The sequence below is a fragment of the Lathamus discolor genome, chromosome 5, assembly GCF_037157495.1.
Source record: "Lathamus discolor isolate bLatDis1 chromosome 5, bLatDis1.hap1, whole genome shotgun sequence".
NCBI classification, from domain to species: Eukaryota; Metazoa; Chordata; class Aves; order Psittaciformes; family Psittacidae; genus Lathamus; species Lathamus discolor.
Genome location: NC_088888.1, coordinates 9,693,549 through 9,712,097, shown reverse-complemented (window position 1 = coordinate 9,712,097; position 18,549 = coordinate 9,693,549). Strand labels below are relative to the sequence as shown.

Sequence of the window (18,549 nt, the reverse complement as noted above, 5' to 3'; positions counted from 1 at the left end):
TGTTAGACGACATGCACAGTATTACCCTAAAATATATCAGCAAATAAAAGCACAGAATCACAGACTGGTTTGTGCTGGAAGGGACCTTATAGATCATACAGCTCCAACCCCCTGCCCACAGGCAGGGACACCTTCCACTAGACCAGGTAGCAACCCTGTCCTTCAAGCCTTGTCCAACCTGGCCTTGAACAAGTCCAGGGAATAATAATAATTATATATATATATATATATATATTATTATTTTCAGTGGCAAAAAAACTGTTTATTTCAAGGGCTATGCAAAGTCATTACTCGCTGATTTACTGGTACATGGAACTTACCACCTTCATCCCACAGGAAAAAAAAAAAACAACAAACATTTTTTATGGAAGAAGGCCTGAATTCTGCAAGGAAACTCTGTGTTAAAATTCCAGTATAACTCCATGCTAGAAAAGTCTTCTTCCCAAAGAAGCTGGACATGCCCTGCTTGAGATTTAATGTGAAAATAAGACTAAGACTCCGCAGAGCATTTTAGTTCATTTTTAAACCTTCTAGCACCTTATTTTTCATTCTGTTTCAAAGAAAAAGGAATGCAGTGATAGTGTAAATGTAAGCCCACCATTTACATCCTATTTCAAGAGGTATTTTGTCACTGTAACATAATTTGATGTAACGGGCTGCCAATCAACTGCAAAACCCCTTCTTAAACCTCTTTCAGCTAATAATGCCTTTAAAGTGGAGTTATCCACTGAAGGGTAAGAGAACAGTAGGCATATTTTAAAATACCTGTTCACATGTAAAAGCATCTTTTTTGAACCTTTCTTCAATGACAGGGAAAATCAGCTATGCAACATCTATATTTCTTTCTTCAAAGGAAAACAGGTACGTTACCATGCCATGGTCAAAAGTGAAAACGCCAACATCACGTCCATGGTGAATGTGATTCCGTCTGATAATGGGATTTCCATGGTTTTTAACCCAAATCCCTGCTAACGCATTATTGGAGATCTCATTGTCCTCATATATTCCCTAGGAAATAAAGATGGAAATTAAAACAGAAATCAAGGACAGTAGCAAACAATTTTATCAGAGTAAACAAACTGATACTGAAAAATACCTGTGCATGGTCTGTAATGTAAAGTCCAACATTTTCACAGTCGCTGATGTTACAGTGTTTAATAGTAGGACAAGCTCCTTGGCCACTAACACATACTGCAGAGCCAACTGGAAGAAAACAGCACAGTTACCATAGCTTCAAAGCAGAGTGTATTTATAAATAGTCTGGCAGTGCTTTTGCAAGAAAAGTTAGTGTGAACTGGTATTTCAAAAGGACTCGGTGTGCACAGCGCCAAAGCACTGCAAGCCACAGGCAGAAAACACATGTCATCATCTTGCAGAGGCAGAAACCAAGGTAGGAACTGGCTTAAAATCCCTCTGCAAGGGGTAGTTGCATATGACGGCCAGAACAGACAATAGTTTATATATTAATTCATGCTTATGACAGTAATCACTCACTTATTTCTCTATGTTAGGCTGACTGTATACTGACTGTTCACACCGAAGGGTAACAAACACAATAAAATTCTGTATTTACTGCCTTACTTTACTTCCCTTCAAATTTTCCTAACCCCGTAATTCCATGAGCCCAAACAAATAGTATTTCTGTAACATACAAAGACACACTGTCTACCTAAAAATGAGAAGGATACAAAACAACACAATCTTGAGTACAAAACTAGATACACACCAGAAACCAACAGGTCTCTTTGCAGCTGAATTACAAAGCTCCTTGGATCATCTTAGCTACCATACCATCACCAAGAAAAAAACCTCTTTGCAGGCATCAAGAACTCAAAATGCTTAAGGCTTCGTCAGGTCAGCTCAATTCCCTGAACTCTATCAAATAAGAAAACATGAAATTCTACAGCCGCTAAAAATAAACTGTGGATTCATAGTGATTTCAGAAAGGTCAGAGCTCATCCTGGGGTATCTGGCCTACTTAACACACACCTTATCCACAATTAAACATTACTACATAAGCAAGCCAGTACATGCTCTATTAGTCAGTTTTCATATTACCTTCTAGCACAGAACCACAAAGACTGTGCTTTAATAATTCATAGACTCATTTACAGAGGGGTTTTTTTTAATCCTAAAGAAATTATTTTGATTGTCAAGTCTGACCTTATGAATAATACAATCTATAATGATTCCCTGAATTAATTTCTGCTTCAATTCTAGTAGCAGGAACTTCGGTGTGTATCTTTCAGAAACACATTTAATTTTGATTTGAGCATTTCCAACAACTGAGAAACCACCATAAAGCTTAATAGCTGGTGACAGGGTTTCTACCCTGTTAATGTCCATTTTAATTGCTCATCTGAATTCCTCTAGCTTTAGTACCCAGTTCCTGGTTCTCTTTACACTAGTGTACGCCATGCCCAATGCACACACGTATTTAGTGCAAGCAATTTAGTCCTTCAGCCTTCTCCTTGATGCAAGTCACAAATTGCAGTCAGTATGTTTTTCATGACAACCGCATTTTTCTGCTTTAAGGACTTTTCATGGAACTGTTTCTAAATTTTCCACATGTTGCTATGGACACAAGGGAAGAGCACTTTACTCTGAAGCAGGACTAAGCAGAGGCGTAATACGGTCTCTCTACTTCTGCTCAGTATTCCCACTGGTGCAACTAAGATTCACAGCACTTCTTTTAGCTACTTAACTACAGGAGTTAGATCTTTACCCACAACTCTTTAAGCTGTTCCCAAGATTTTCCAGCTTTGCAGGAGAGATTTATCCCTCAAAACTAGGAATAAAATCAAGTTGTGCATATAACTGACTTCACACTTATTCACAGTAACGTGAATATTGTTTTAGAGGATACCTTCCAAAAAGGCAGTAACACATACTCCTGGTTCTTTTGATACCCTCAGCCATAAGTCTTCATTGTCTACAAGCCTCATCAATATGCATTTTATTTCTTCTCTATAAGCCACTGATAAATAGCTTAAAGTCAAGAAGCCATCTTTGAAACAGCCACAAAAAAAGCCATTTAAATTTATCCTGAAAGTATTTTTCATCTATTTAATCTGGTAATTCTGTGAATCTCGAATCTCTTAAGGCATTATACACTGAAGTCAAGTATTTTTCAAGGATGTATGCAATCATACCAGGACTGCTACCTTCTTTCAGTCAAAGTCAGTCATCAAAAATGCTGATTGTGTGATGCAACCATTATAACTTACTGTAAATACACGAGTTTTTTTCAGTTCTAAATTTTACTACCTCTTTACCCTACACAGGAGCAGTAAGCAGAACTACCTGCCATACTTCATCCCTCTTAATCTCCCCCGTGCCGCTGTTCCCCACTTTAGGACATACACCATCGCACCCAGGTTACAAGTTACTGTTGATACATAATAGGAGCCCAGTTTCTTGGCCAGTTTTCTAAACTCCTGCATAATTCTAGAATGTCTTTTTTTTTTTTTTCCCCGCTGTTTAACCTCAGCCACGGTTACTGTCAAGAGTGGAACATATTTCATTATCCCTCTAGGGTATGAACACATTTATCATTCCTGCCTATTCTCATTAAATATGGAACAAAAGTTACACAACACTTTGCCATTCAAATTCTTCTGTTCTTTGATGGATTAGCATCACTGCTCTCACTCCCTCTGTTTCCCAAGTTAAGACACAAGCAGTTTCTTCTAGACAGACGTTAGATCTTGTTTATCAAGTTCTTCTGAGGGGGTAGGAAGGGTATTTTGTTGGAGTGTGTGTAGCAGGGGGTGTATGTGTGTTGGTGGTGTCCCACACTTTCCTGGTGTGGTGTGCTGACATCATTCCTCCCTCACATTTTGCTTATTTAAATGAAAGCAATCTGTATTCTGACTCACTTCAACTGGACTTTATTATTGATCATGTGAAATTGGTCCTTTTAGAATATCAAGCACATGTATTACTGGTTTAGGCTTTATTTTGTTTACTCAGAATATAATGATTGCACACACTTGAGCAATACTTAGGAAAAAAAAAAAAAGAAAAAAGGGAAAGGCACATTGCCATCTGCTACTACTTTTATCTGTCAAGGTGAGGACTAATACAGATTTCTCCTCCAATAGAAGCAATAGAATCTCTTGACTCAGTATCTTGCATTTAAACTATGCATTTAAACTTTATTTAGTAGTATTTCAAAGATGCTTTGGACTGGCAAGGCACTGATACACAGCTCACATCTTCCCATATTACATACATCAATGTAAAAATGTGCTTTAATGCAGTTTGCAGGTCTACAGGAAGGGTATCAAGCATGTGCTAGAAAATTGTGAATGCTTATGGATCAATACTTCAGAGATGGCACTGGAAACAGCCTTTCTGGCAGGCTGCCATTCTTCTTCCCTTTTTACACACACTCAGTACTTCCTGAGTAGGTTAGAGCAAGGCTTGGTAGGATTAAAAAAGTCAATATAAATTGATAATCAATACTTGATGATAGTACAGCCTACACACAGCCTTCAAAATGGACCAGAAATTTTAATTTTGGGGAAGAGCAATAATTCAATGCAGGAAACATTCAGAAATCCAGAGTACTTAAGAGGGCAAAAATCCAAAATTCTCAGAAATAGTCTTAAATAATGAAGTGCTCATGAAAAAAAAATATTAAAGCTTAATTTTGATAAACAATTTTCACGAAAACATCAGGACCTACTTGCTTGTCTCTAAGCACGTTTCAATATGAAGCCATGCGGCTCTTCAAACTCCTTTTATAATGAAGCTGAATGTGATCCAAGAAATTAATTTAATTCTTCTCATTTGTTATCAGGGTCTCCAATATTGATATATAGGAACCAATAGTATGCATTTCTTTGTATACTTCAATTCCCCAGTATTTAGGATTAAATAAAGAACTCAAGATACTGAGAGAAGCTAGCTGTCCTTTGTTCCTCTTTTTTAGCACTTTTGCATATTAGCTGTTATGCCTCCAATAGAACAGATGGCGATTCAAAGCGCAGAGCTGCCTTGACCAAAAGTGTAGTTTATAGCCCGAAACCTCCAAGAAAGAGCACATCTTCCTCTGCAAGGCACAGACGAGACGTCCTTCCACCATTCTTTTTACAGTTCCCTGCAGAATTTCCTCCTTCAATGTTCATACCAGAGAAGTGTAGGGTTTATTATGTCAGTGATGATCTCCTTTGTTGTCTTCCCTCTATGTTGAGCTATGTTAACCTTTACGCGCAGCCTGCTGTGTTGATCCACTCCATTTCACTAGCTGAACTTGGGTATATAAAGTTCATATTGCGATTTCCATGCAGAGAATCAGTACTTTAATTCTCCTGTACCTCTTCTTTCTCACACTTCAAATCCATTTCATCTGGTTGTGTTCAAATCCATTAAACTTGCCATGTTGTGCATGCAGTGACTGCCAATTGCCATGTCCTCCTGCCAAATGACTGAACTGCCACCCAGCCTCTTACTTCCACTGTCTCTAACCGTTTCTCTCCTGAATCTGGACTACCAATGTTTTCCTAATTAGGCAGTATAAATTCCTTATTATCTCAGATGGTGAAATGAGTCTAGCTTTCCACACTGCATTTCTTCTGCCTGTATAGAAACTCGTATGTTGAATCATTCCACTCTTGACAGGAAAGTGAACTTAGCAGTTACAGCTCATGATTGTTTCATGCCATCAAAGTAAATACTGCATATTACAATGAACCTAATGTGAAAGTCCCATGTGTGCCTCCTTCAGATGCTCTCTCCTGGCAGCTACAACTGTATTTATGTCAGAACCAGGTAAGTTTATATGAACTGTCACTTTTCAGGTTTTAAACTAACTGCCCAGAGTCCAAACTCATTCCAAAAAAAAAAAAAAAAAAGACCAAGTATAGATTATCACAAAGGTCTTAGATGCAAAGTAGCCACTGTAATAACACCATTTCCACACAGAAACTGCTTGCAGACCTGTCTTAAACACCTGCATCAAAAAACGAACTGTTGCAATAGTGATCATAATCGATTTGTGTGCTGCTTCCATGTGCCCTGGTTAGTTTGGGAACTTGAAACACAGGATTAATGACAAACAATAAAAAGCCCACTAACCTGTACAAGTACTTCGAATAATACAGTGATCTATAATTGGGCTGCAGTTCACGGTGATCTCCAAGCAGTGGTGTGCATTGTGGTGCTGAGCAGATTTGTCATCAGGGTTGAACTGAAAAAGGAAGACAACACAACAATGTAGCATTTATTTAACTGCACAGGCATGAAAATGAGATTATTGAGAGCTCTGCTGAAGTTTGAGATTCTTACCCTGATTGTCATATATCCAACATAGGCATCTTCAGAACCCTCCATAAAAACGAAGGTGGAATCTCTAGTGTTTTCTATTATAACTTTATCTGCTACTTTTCCAGGTGCTGTAAAGAAGACGTTTATTAAGTCTCAGTTTATGCCACTGAAAAGAAATCCTCAAGAGTTACAGATTCTGTCCGCAACGACAAAGGAAAAAAACAGTATTCCTGACCCATAAATAGTCTTCTTGTCAGAAAAACCTTAAAACAAAGTTTCAAAGACAATGAAGAAACTAGTCTAAGACAATCCTGCACCAATTTAGTAGCTAGTACCGGGAAAAAAATCTCTTGTACAGAACTAGTTTTGGCTACTCTTTATCACAAACTGAATTACCAATTTAAACATGGATACCAGTCTAGAGGCACTGCAATTCTGTTACCAAGTTCAATTTATTTTGGTACTCTACACCCTTTAATAAAAGCTAAATACATACATTCCAAAACTAATTTGAATCAATTTAAAGAACTACTTAAGAATCTGCCCATGACCTACAACTGACCTCCCCATACTCCTCAAATGTAAGATTCAGAGTTTTGAATTGATATCCTCATTCTTTAGAAGAAAGATCTTACAAAATTAGATTGAACTATCCTTTTGAATGTACAGAAGAGGTTTCCACGTGGTCCCTCTGCAAGTTCCCACGATCTGCAATTTGATTTCCTGTATTAATAGCAGGCTTTGCTCTATTCTTTATCTTTAATCCAAAGCAAGGAAATGTTGACATTGGTATGCAACAGCCAGAAGAGGGAGCACAAGGTAACGGTCTCACATCAGTATAAATTCAATGATACTCATTCAACAGGCAAGGTAGCTTGATTTAAAAGTGCACATTAAATATGCAAGCCAGAAGAAGCCTTCCTCAAAACATGAACTGTAAAAATATTATAGCAGATAATTTATCTGATAGCAATTTTCAAGCATTCCCAACTTGAGACACACCAATGTAAATGTGACCAGCTATTTACCCTAAACTCTGTATTTTATTGAAGAGCCCACACACAGGATTTCTCATGAGCAGATATTTTTCTGTTGTCTCTACTAGTGTCAACAGACAAGTGGTATGTCCTGTTCTTTATCACTCGGGCAGAAAGGTGCCAGTCAGAATGAAGCAACATTTACATCATTATCCAGCTTGTTCTCACTATCTAAAAGGCAGATCTCTGCTTTCATTACTGCAGTGCTGCAAGTATTTTAAGGTAGTCTAGCTCTGCTTCATACCACTATTCACTTCGCACTAGAAATTATTCAACAGAAAACATGTAATAAGGGACTACCTAAAGAATTAAAAATTAACTGGATGTTGCCTCAGAATTCTTCTATTCCTCAACAGGAACAGAACAATTTCACTTTTCTGTGCATTAAGAGAAAAATAACTAGCTTCTGCAGAAAACAGTTGTGACCCTCTTCAATCATATCAGGCAAAAAATGCAGAGGCCCTTCTAGATCTTGCAGGCTGTAAAATCTACAGCAAAGAACACAGCTCTAAACTTAGACTAAAATTTAATTTCCTATTCAAAGATGCACAACAGACATTTGAAGTTCAGGCATATGAAAGTTCTCTGGCACTCAAAAGTAAGAAATACACCTAATTATGACAGTCTTCATTTTAGATTTTTCTACCTTTAAAACTACAATAATTCTTCTAATTGTTTTTCGTATTTTTATTTCTTGTTTAGAAAATCCTTTGATAATCCCTTTTTCACCTGCATGTTATTTAAATCAAACGGAAAATAAGGGGGGGGGGGGGAATGAAATCTGTGTCCCGCAAAAATACAGGAAACACATTCAGTAAAGATTCTCAGATCAGGACACGTGTCAGTACAATTGCTGAAACTCAGTTATTAAAGATGAAAGACTGTATCTAGAATGAGACAAGCACTCCATGTAAGGCCTGTATTCCCGTAGCAATCTGACACCCTATGTATTGAAGGAAAGAAATAACCCCAAATTTCAATAGAACAACAAACCCAGAATACCAGGCATTATTCTGCAAGAGCATTTTTGCTAATATGAGGAAGCAGAAGCTTTTTGAAAGCTCAAGGTATGCAAAACTCCATTTCTAATAATGTGCTTCTTCAGAGGTCAGCAGAAGAAACTATTAAAGAAATTTGAGTAGAACTGCAGAGAGATTTGGTGCTGCCTTAATCCCACCATTCTGAAAAGCATGCCAGACTGAACAGAGAAGAGGAAGTTCTCCAAGGCTTAGTGGTTCACTTTAATTTGTTTTCTTTTCCAGACAAATGAGAATTGATTCCCTCTACAATGTCACTCACCATTCAGTGGAGAAAGTCTGAGGAAGTGAAGAGTCAGCAGTGCCAGAAACTGAAATATAAATACATCTAGCATTTCTGGATTTCTCTTGGAGGTTTTGTTCCCCAAGACAGCTATTCTGTTACAAAAATACACAATGCAGATGCCTTGCTTTTAAAGAACTGTAGTTAAAATAGCTGTTTTTCTGAATAGCTTAGTTAATTCCAGTGGAAGAGAAAGCAGAGGGCCTTTCAAAACTTAAAAGGAGCCTGAGAACATGCAGGAGTTCAACCAGATATCAAAGATGTCGTTTCAAGTTTCATGAAGTAATAGAGAAATTTTATATCCTAGGTCAGTGCTGATCCAGTTTCTTCTGGATTTTTAAGCACTTCAGGAATACAACTTGCCCTGTTTGTACTGGCATCTATAACTGTCATCTGAAAACAGATGCTGGGGTTATTTTGTTATTTGTCTAAGGCCATGTCTGCATTAGGAAGCACTGCAGCATGACAGGAGTGACACTACAGAGTGAAGTAGTGCTGTGGGTCAGACACCCACACCACATGTGTTGCAGGACAGGGAGGGTAGAAGAGACACTGACTTTGGACAAGCCCTAGCCTGGTCCCTCTGACTGAATGTACACCAACTACTAGAGAGCAGTAAGAGTATTCCAGGAACATGTCTCAGATTAGTCTCATCCAAAAGGAATCCAGTTTGTGCTCCAAAATGTCTCCACAGCACAAACCAAAGCACTGTAAGTAAGTAGGGAAGTTCAGGATATGAGCTTCAGAAATGTAGTCATGAACTGACAAACTAACACACTAACACAGCTGCACCTTGCAGATCTACAGGGACAAGTTTTAAGGCTAACACTGGAACAATCTGACTGCATTGCTCAAAACTGTTCTTGCTGCCAAGGCTGTGAAACCCAGGCAAGTGCCAGAATAAGCTTGCTGAAGAACAAAGCAGCTGGTATTCAGAACAGATAGATACCTGAAAAGAGGGACTTGGAAGAAACAAAAAGAAGTAAAACCCAACAAAACCCTCATAAACAACACCCCCAAACCCCACAAAAAAGCAACACACCACCTCAAATAAACCCCAACCAAATAAAAAACCCCAACCCAGACAGACAGTATCTCAGAAAAAGCAGGGAGCAAAATAACTTTTAGGTTACCACAGGAGCAAGAGGTCTGAGAACCCTTAAACTAGGTGTGTACCAGATATTAAGACAGCTGAAATTCTTACCACGCTATCATGCTACTGGGGATTAGCATGCTCAGAGTGGGGACAGGAAAAGCAGACAGCTCCACAAGCACCACAATTTGCATCCAGATGTATTAGCTTACACCAACTTCCTAAATCTTTTCCTATTCCAAAAGTCTCACTTCCTTCTCCACAAAGGTTCTCCTTTGTGGAGGAGAACAGAGAAAAGAACTTCCTGTCTCAGAATCTTTCTGCTGGATGCTCTCATTTCCTTCCTCAAGATGGAATTAAGATGTTGAAGGAAAATGGGACAGATACTAATTTCAGCTTGCTCCCACTGCTGGATTCTACTTGGGAGATAGGTTATATATAAACAAATTTCATAAGAGCCACCTGAAAATTTCAACTGCAGCCATGTAACTGAGTATACTTCCTGAAAAATTCATTTTTTAATCCTAATGAAATAAAATGGTAAATAACTTATTCCAAGAACTAACACACAGACAATGGTACTTCAATCTGAAGCATCAGCTACCTTTTAGTTTGTGACACTTGTACAGAAAATACTTATTAGGCTGATGAAGATGGGCATTTATACTGGATATTTAATAAACCAGAATATCTTTGCAATTAAGGTTATAATTAACACAAGTCATACTTTGAGACAAAGATTAAATACCTGCACCGATCATGGTGATTGGAGATTCTATATATATCCATTCATCAGTATATATACCAGAGTGAACAAAGATAAGACCATCGAAATGAGCTTCTTGAACTCCACCAAGAGCATCTTCAATAGTATCATAATACTAGAAGAAAAATGACAGGTTTACAGGGAAGTATCTATGCAAAGATATAGAAATATTCTTAACAACTGCTTTAGAAACATACCAACATATTTTCTCTTCCTTTGTATCTCGCAGGATTACTGTAGAAGTGTTCAGCAAAACCTGGCTTTACATGTGCTCCTTTGTACTGAAACAAGGAAAACAGTTCATAAGCTTGCAGACAGGTGGATCTGAATGCACAGACAAGAGATCTACTGATTCCCTAATTCACATGCCATTTGCTGGTATCAGTTTGTTCCAGGGACTAAGGATCGTATTCTGACCTCCCATATTAGGCACTCAGTTTGAAATGGCACCATCAGAAAAAGTCTGAGCCTAAGTGACTAAGCCAAGAAGCTAACCTACTTACACAGCCACAAGCCTCTGAAGTGACTGAAAAGCCTCTTGTACCTTATCCGCTCCACAGCGGATGTTCTTATTTTCATCTTTTGATTTTCTAGCAGCTTGCCACAAAACAAACTACAATTCTACGGCAAAGGAAAAAGAATCCTGTACCTTCACTTTTGATGGAGTACAGAATGAAGAACCTTGCCCTCAACAAGCTTCAGAATTTTACTAACCAATCACACATACCATTGTGTAATATACTCACCTGGATACACATTTCCCTTACTTACATTTTTCAGATATTACACCAAGCCACTTTTACAATACCTTTGAGACTTTAGACTGGAGGTTCAATCACGTGCCTTAAAGGTAACTTGTTCAGCTCCAGTCACATCAGCTGTAAATCACTATTTAAGCCTAAGTGATATTATCAATATACTGTTTGGTTTACTACGGAATGCATACAAATCTGACAACCAGCACACACACTAGTTTAGTAATATATGACAGCAACAATACATTCAAAGTTTATTTGCAAACCACAGACCATGACAATCTCTTCCACAAAATTTCAGTGACGCAAAACATGAGGAAGACGCCAACATAGAAGAGCTGGATGCTCAAGTGCTTCACCTTACCATGATGTGTCTCCCCCTAAAGTGTGCCTCAAACCATGAAATAACTTCAGATATCCCCCTATTGCATAACACAATACAAGAATCTCTCCCTACCACCTCAGTCCCATCATCTTAAAGACTGAACTTGAAATCATTACTATTAATCAGCCACATTTCAAAAGTTGGGGTTCTTACTTGTATAAACCATCTTTAAATTGGAATAGAAATGAAAGCTACTGTTACCAGTTGCTGAAAGCTTTCTTTCCAGGGATTTGGATGTTCATATTCTTCTGGATTAATCTGATAAAATTTTCCAGGTTCAGGATGCATCATGGGACGAGTGTACTCAAATACTTCCATATACAATCTTTTCCTGAGCAGAAGTGTCAAGCAGAAAAGAAAATTAGTGTATTTCTGATTACTATTCTGCTTTACTTGATACATCAAACGTTAAAAACTGGGTTTTCTCAACAGTATTTGCCAGTCTGTGACAGTAAATTTGACCAAGATCACTACCAAACACTTCCAAAACATTGCTTTTTCCTTCTACAACTTCTACAACTTCTGTGTATTTCTAAGAAAAATCCTGGCACGTGTTTCATGATCCAAGCAGAAGAGTTCTCAATATGCAATTGCCATGGAGAAACTTAAGCAGTTAACTTACAGTGTTTGAAGAATCAGATTCTAATTGTATATTAACTTCAGCATTACTTTAACACTTAGAAAACCTAGTAGCACAAGAATAACGAAACTTAAGACAAAACATATCACCACCTCTTCTCACCTTGCCAAAAAAAAAAGGCTGGAAAAAAAAATTATATATTCACGGAGAACAAACTATGCACTCTATTCCAAAAAGAGTTCATCAGTGGACAGATTACAGTAGCTTAAAAAGAAGAAAATAGCACACAGCAATTGGTTTCTTTTGATTAGTGCCAGAATACAAATAATAGCAGTGCCTGAGCCTGCTGATATTAAGCCCAGACTTACAGGATGGCACTGAATTTCAGTAGCTGTAATTCATCTGACAAGACATACCCAAAACTGTTTTTAGGACAGTAAGAGAGAAAAGAGAGAAGGGGGTGAGGAGGGAGGCATTTCTGCAATGTTAAATTGAAATTCTGTTCTTAAAGTCTTATTCTTTATAAAAATAAAAGGCCAAGAAACAGGTGTTATTTTTCCCTTATAAAAAAATATAAATTTAGATCCCAATTCTCCAAGCTCTCAATAACCCATGGGCAAGATGGATTCATATGGGGGAGAACCATTCCGAGTATTCAATTATTAAACCAAACCAAACAAGCCATCTAAGTAACACTAGGCACAACTTGCATCTAACATTAAGAAATGTGTTGATTCTTCTGCATCAACACAATTCCCACAGAAGCCTGAAAAAGGTTAAAGAGCGGGGAAGAAGGAAAGAAGTGGCTACTGAAGGAATGCCTCACTGATTTTTAAGACAGCCATTATTTAACTAGTAGCTACGCTACAAGAGAAATAAAAGTTTTACTGCTTCACACAGATAACCAGACATTCATAAGTTACAAGTAACGCTGAAGTAAGCCAGACGTATTAAAATACAATTGGCTTTATATCGGCTAATTGCAACCAACATATCAATTTTTCTATTGTACTGACATTTCATGCAGCACATCTAGTTTTTCCTCAAGATAATGAGCAATAGCATTTCACTTACCACAAAATGGGATCATTAGCCAGCTCACTGAAGCGTTTACACACACAAGCTGCTCTACAGAGATCCTGCTCTAGCAGGTAGGAGAAGATCTTTAGAACCACTTCATCTGGCAACTTCTCCTGAAGATACTGCTCTGCAGGTGCTGCTAATGAACAGTAATCAATGTAAGATCATTGACATATTTAACCAGCCCAAATTCCGACTAAACCAGATCACCAGTATGCCATCTGAAAGATTCCCATTTAAAACACCAATGACCTCAAAGCAGCTTTTTTTGATTTTTGAAGTATATTTTCATCTAAAGCTAAGGCATAAAAGAGGCAAACAGTTGAGTTTGGATTCAGGTAGAAATTATAGTCTTCCTCTTTCAAAAATGCTTAGTCCACCTTTTCTATTGGAGGAATCAATGTGCATACAACGGCAGACATTAAGAAGGCTACTGTGTATGTTCCAGATACACTGGTTCCTCACTGTTAGCTTTGTTGTGACAGTAACAACAATAATAATCAATCCCAACATTAACATCTCTGCAAATGTTTTCACACACTAAAGGATTTACTCAGAAATAGTGACCATCTCAAAAAGCTACTAGTAAAATCTCTTTTTCTCCCGCAGTGTACATAAGGAAAGAGAATATCTTTTGGGATGCAGGAAACCAGTAGCCAGCAACAGCTCAAGTCTCCTTCCACCTACTCCCATTTATGCTCTCTTTTAAAATGAAAAATCCAAGCCAGAAGCAGTGTTAGCCTTGCCAGATGTATGTCCTGAGAGAGGTCTGAGGAAACTGCTCCTGTATCCTGTGGCAACGCGAGTGCGCTTTGTTAAACCCCTGCTCTTGGGCACATGCATGAACTACATATGAGAGTTCATATAGGGAAACCCCCATTTGCAGTTTGTATTCTCCCAAGACCCTTCAGTGGCAGGTACCCTCACAGCAGCAGAGGTCTCTCTACACAGGTCATTTGGTTTGCTGTCTTCAGGATCCTTTCTTAGGCAGAACCATTCAGAACAGCTTCCTAAGTTCAGAGGATTTGTATGGAAGGCATTAAAAGCTCCTGCTACATTTATAATGCAATTACATCCAATGCTCTTTGCATTATTCAAGTTTTCCTAGAACATCCGAACCTAGGAAGCAACAGAATTGTGATCCTGGCTTCTACAGGCTACTAAAGTGACCCTCAGAAAAACAACCTACTAGATTTGAGGGAATAATCATTCTAAAAAATAGCTTCCATATGAGATTAAACACCAAAAAAAAAAAAAAAAAAAAAAAAAAAAAAGAAAGAAAAAAAAAAAGAAAGAGATAAGCCCCAAGTCTTCCTTGGACAAATTAGCACAAATACTCATGTTATTTCCAACTAGAAGAGGGTGAAGATATGAAATGCAAGGACCAGAATGGTGGTTGTTACGAAGATGCCAAGCTGTGGTCTGTAGACCACATCACCAGAACCCGTTTTCTACAAAAGAACTGATTACAGCTGGTTTTGCAAGGTTTTGTGTTTATATCTGCGGTCAGAGCAGTTAGCAGAAATGCTGAAATATTACTGACTTTGCAGTGACTTTCCCAGAACCAATTCTTGCTTTGGGCAAGTAGCACATTGGGGATACTTGTGCAAAGATACATTGTACATGTACAAGATGCATTGTACAAGCATCACCTCCCAGATTCACAAATACTGATTTCCTGTAAGATGTCAGGAGGGCATTTATCTAACGGACTGATGATGGCTGCTCTCAACAGTAATAGCTTACAACTGTAAGATGTATAGGTACAGGCCACTTCAACAAAAAGCTACACTGTACAAAAAGGATGAGGGTCACTATTCCATATGCCCACAGCTATGAGCTCCCAAGTATCCTTTAAGTTGGTAGCACTGACCATGGCAGAGTAAAACAGACATTTTTTTTTTCCTCATCCTTACCCATCTAAACTAATTCTTTTATAGATCAGCTCCTTGCTGTAGTTCACTGCAGGCTACTGGGGACCATGTACTGGGAGACCATGAGGAGAGCATGGCTAGGCATCACCAAAAAAGTCTTACGCATATGATCAATGCTGGCTTTAAAAGGTCCTTTTCCACTGGAGATAAAAAGGTTCTTTCCTGCATCAAACAGGCAGCAGCAATTCATTCTACAGTCCTAATAACCCTTGAAATGCATAACAGGATAACTGGACATTCCTTCTGAATTCATTTTTTTCCGGTAGCTTTCCAAGTTGATGCGGAGATACAGTCTTCTACTGTCTCACAAGCTGAAATGCGATACTGCGAATGCAAGGCAGTAAATCCTTACAGCCTTCCACAACCTGTCTTCTCCTTTTAACACACAAATCCCTGAGGCATACAATCTGATCTTCCCAAGACATTCAGTTACTTTCCTAAATGAACTGCAGGAATTCTTCTTCCTTTAAGTTTATATATGTTAGGACCTCGATTATTCTTTTATTGAAGGGGGAAGTTCACTAGTGTAATGCCCCCCCCCCCAACTCAGTGGTTCATAGTCTCCAGGCCCTATCTCAAGACAGAAACTGAAATCCAGAAGCGTTTCCTTACAAAGAGTAGGGAATAACCTTCTAAGTGCCAAAAAAATTCTTCAATTATAATACATAGAAAGATAAAGCCAGAATAAGGTCTCCCAAACCCAGCAATTTTTTGAATTGTATTTACTTGGAAGCCTAGGCTCTGCTTGCAAAATGAAGATGATTTTAGAGGTGTTTGCTATCCTAAAACCTTTACCCAAAATCCATAGAAATGAGGGATTGAAACTGCTCTTCTACTCAGTTCAGAAGCAGGGGTTGACTGAAGATTCCTCCACTTGAATCACCAATACAGTGATTACTAGGTAGAATTCTCCAGTATCATTGGAAAAAAAGCCAATTTGCTTCTTAATGTGAAGTCCTGAATACCCCCTGGGTCCAAGAGAGAGCGCCATGCTTTTGTTTTGTAAATTCACACTTCACCTTTTGGGTGTCTTTTCATAATCCGTCAAAGCCAGGATGCATTCAACATGTTCTTCCTCCCAGTTTACAAAAATAAGCCAAAATGGTTTAAACATTTCTCTGGCCATCAAATCAGAAGCTTTTATGTGCTGCTACTCCTGACACATAAATACACATATAAATGCATATTCTTACTTTTAAAAAATAGTAACAAAAAAATTGTCAGTTTTCCAAGTGCTAAAAATAGACAAGAATAAAAAAATCACCAATCTTTACCTTTGCCCTAACAGATGCTAACAGTTGAACCATTTATGATTTTAATAAAGTGCTAATATACTAGATAACTGAAAATTACAACCACAACCGGTTATGTCATTCTGTTTCCACGGGATATGTGTGAAGTTAATTCAGTTTCAATTCTGACCATTTAATAAACAGAAACTAGTGACAGTAATACCAAGACAAAGTGCAGAAAAAGCTGCCTGAAAGCTAATTACCTTCTTTGTACAAAGACCAAAAATGCCATCCATGAAACCCAAATTGTAAGTTATGTCTTGCAGCGGTAACTTTTATGTCCATTTTAATGGAGAAGATAGAGACAAATAGCTTTTGTTCCATAAGAAGGCATTTAGTAAAAATACTTTCTTATTAAGAAGTAGAAACATGTCAGAAAATATAGCACACAGTATTCTTGTGTGCAAATATTATATATTAGCTAATATACATAGCAATAGAAAAATACCTGACAAATCCATAGGAAAAGAAAAATAGACATTTGAAAGGCAGTAAGTTCTCTGACCTATGAGCAGTGCATGTATCTAATGTACAGAATAATCAATGAGTGACCCAGTAACTCAGGGTTCTCAGCATCTACTGAAACTCTGTAGTTCAGAGAAAAGAAAGAAATCATCTCTGAACTGAAGCCTTCCAAAGATCGTTAAGTCTGCAAGAACTGCCCAGTACAAAATGGTTATGCAAATATAGTGATCTTAAAGCAAGAGAGGAAGAAACCTATGCAGTAATAAACAAAGAGTACATCAAATGATTAAAACCCTGGAATAGAATGACATGACAAGTGGTAGTGAAGACTGAAATATCCCAGTAAGCAGAAGCATATATTTACAGTTGAGGTAATGTAAGGAAACTGTCAGAGTGTAGTGAATTGCAATCCTGCAAATCAATAAATACTGTATTAGCATATGAAACAAATATTTGGATCAATAAGATCTAAATGCTGTAAATGTCTTCTACAGATGTCTAACAAATGCTGACTTTGGAGGTTTACCAGTCAGCTGCGATGCAAGCAGCACAGCTCCATCATACCTATTTCTTGACTAAATTTTGGGTTTCTGTATTTTTTTGTATTTTAAAATTTCTCTTTTCTATATTTCTATGTGTTGCTTCCCCATCAAGATTCTTGTATATTTACTAATCTTTCTGTCTCTGTATTGAAGAACTTGTTGCCCATCACAGGACAGAGCTGTAAATGGTAGGAAAAAAAAAAATACATCAATATTTCAAACTTCTGATGTGTTCGCTGTGACAGTATCAGAGACTGATTTTTTTTTCCCCTTACAATTTGAAATGGCAACTCTCTCTCAGCAGCAGTAATTCTGAAATCAGTACTAAAATAAGGAATAGTCTTCTGTTTTTCCAGCTACTGGCTCCACTCCAGTTGGAAACTAACTGACTCCATTTCTCCTTTCATTTCCACCCAGATTTTCCTCAACTCAGAGTCCATGTGAGAAGGAACGGTTCTCCACCAACACGATCCTGTGTTTCTAATCCCACGCTTTCATTTCATCTACAGTTCTGAAAAAAGCAGCTATATGTTCCAGATGACAATATACAATCTCCACTGATGGCAATCCAGAAAGTCTCATGCTTACAACTCAGTCACAACAGCTACCATTATCTATGTTAACAAAAACTCTGTGTGTATGGGGAAATCTCACTGCAATCAACACCTGCACAAATTTAGAAGATTACTTCTGGAACTCAATTGGGAAAATAAAAAATAACCATCCTTCATACCAGGAAAGAGATTAATAGAAAATGGGTTAAGAAGGACACTCTTGTTAGACTGCAACTGGTTTGAAAACAATCTTAAAAGTACAGTAAAAAAAAAAAAAAAAACCAAACGATTATAATTCCTCTGGTACTTCCATGCTGGAGAAGCCCCACAATCTTTCCCCACATGAACTCAAGAATGTAACAAAAGGAATGTGCAGTCAAAGCATGGAGAATTCCTTTGGAAATCAGTGTCTTTCATCCTGTAATTTGTACCACAGAAGTCAAATCACATACCTTCTCTAAAGCAAGAAGGTGAGT

General features: G+C 37.9%; 1 protein-coding gene across 5 annotated transcripts in view; it reads right to left on the bottom strand.

Annotated features, from left to right (window-relative positions):
• FBXO11 (F-box protein 11) overlaps positions 1 to 18,549 on the bottom strand; it is a 78,751-nt gene that overhangs the window by 17,125 nt on the left and 43,077 nt on the right. For 4 of the 5 annotated variants that reach the window (XM_065679685.1, XM_065679687.1, XM_065679689.1 and 1 more), the window contains exons 4-11: positions 13,281 to 13,425; positions 11,828 to 11,957; positions 10,684 to 10,767; positions 10,469 to 10,601; positions 6,292 to 6,398; positions 6,082 to 6,193; positions 1,097 to 1,203; positions 871 to 1,008 (exon numbers count right to left, since the gene is read on the bottom strand). In XM_065679685.1, the coding sequence (XP_065535757.1) occupies positions 871 to 1,008; positions 1,097 to 1,203; positions 6,082 to 6,193; positions 6,292 to 6,398; positions 10,469 to 10,601; positions 10,684 to 10,767; positions 11,828 to 11,957; positions 13,281 to 13,425 (956 nt within the window). The remainder of the gene's footprint in view (positions 1 to 870; positions 1,009 to 1,096; positions 1,204 to 6,081; positions 6,194 to 6,291; positions 6,399 to 10,468; positions 10,602 to 10,683; positions 10,768 to 11,827; positions 11,958 to 13,280; positions 13,426 to 18,549) is intronic. The other variant, XM_065679686.1, reaches the window with a different exon arrangement.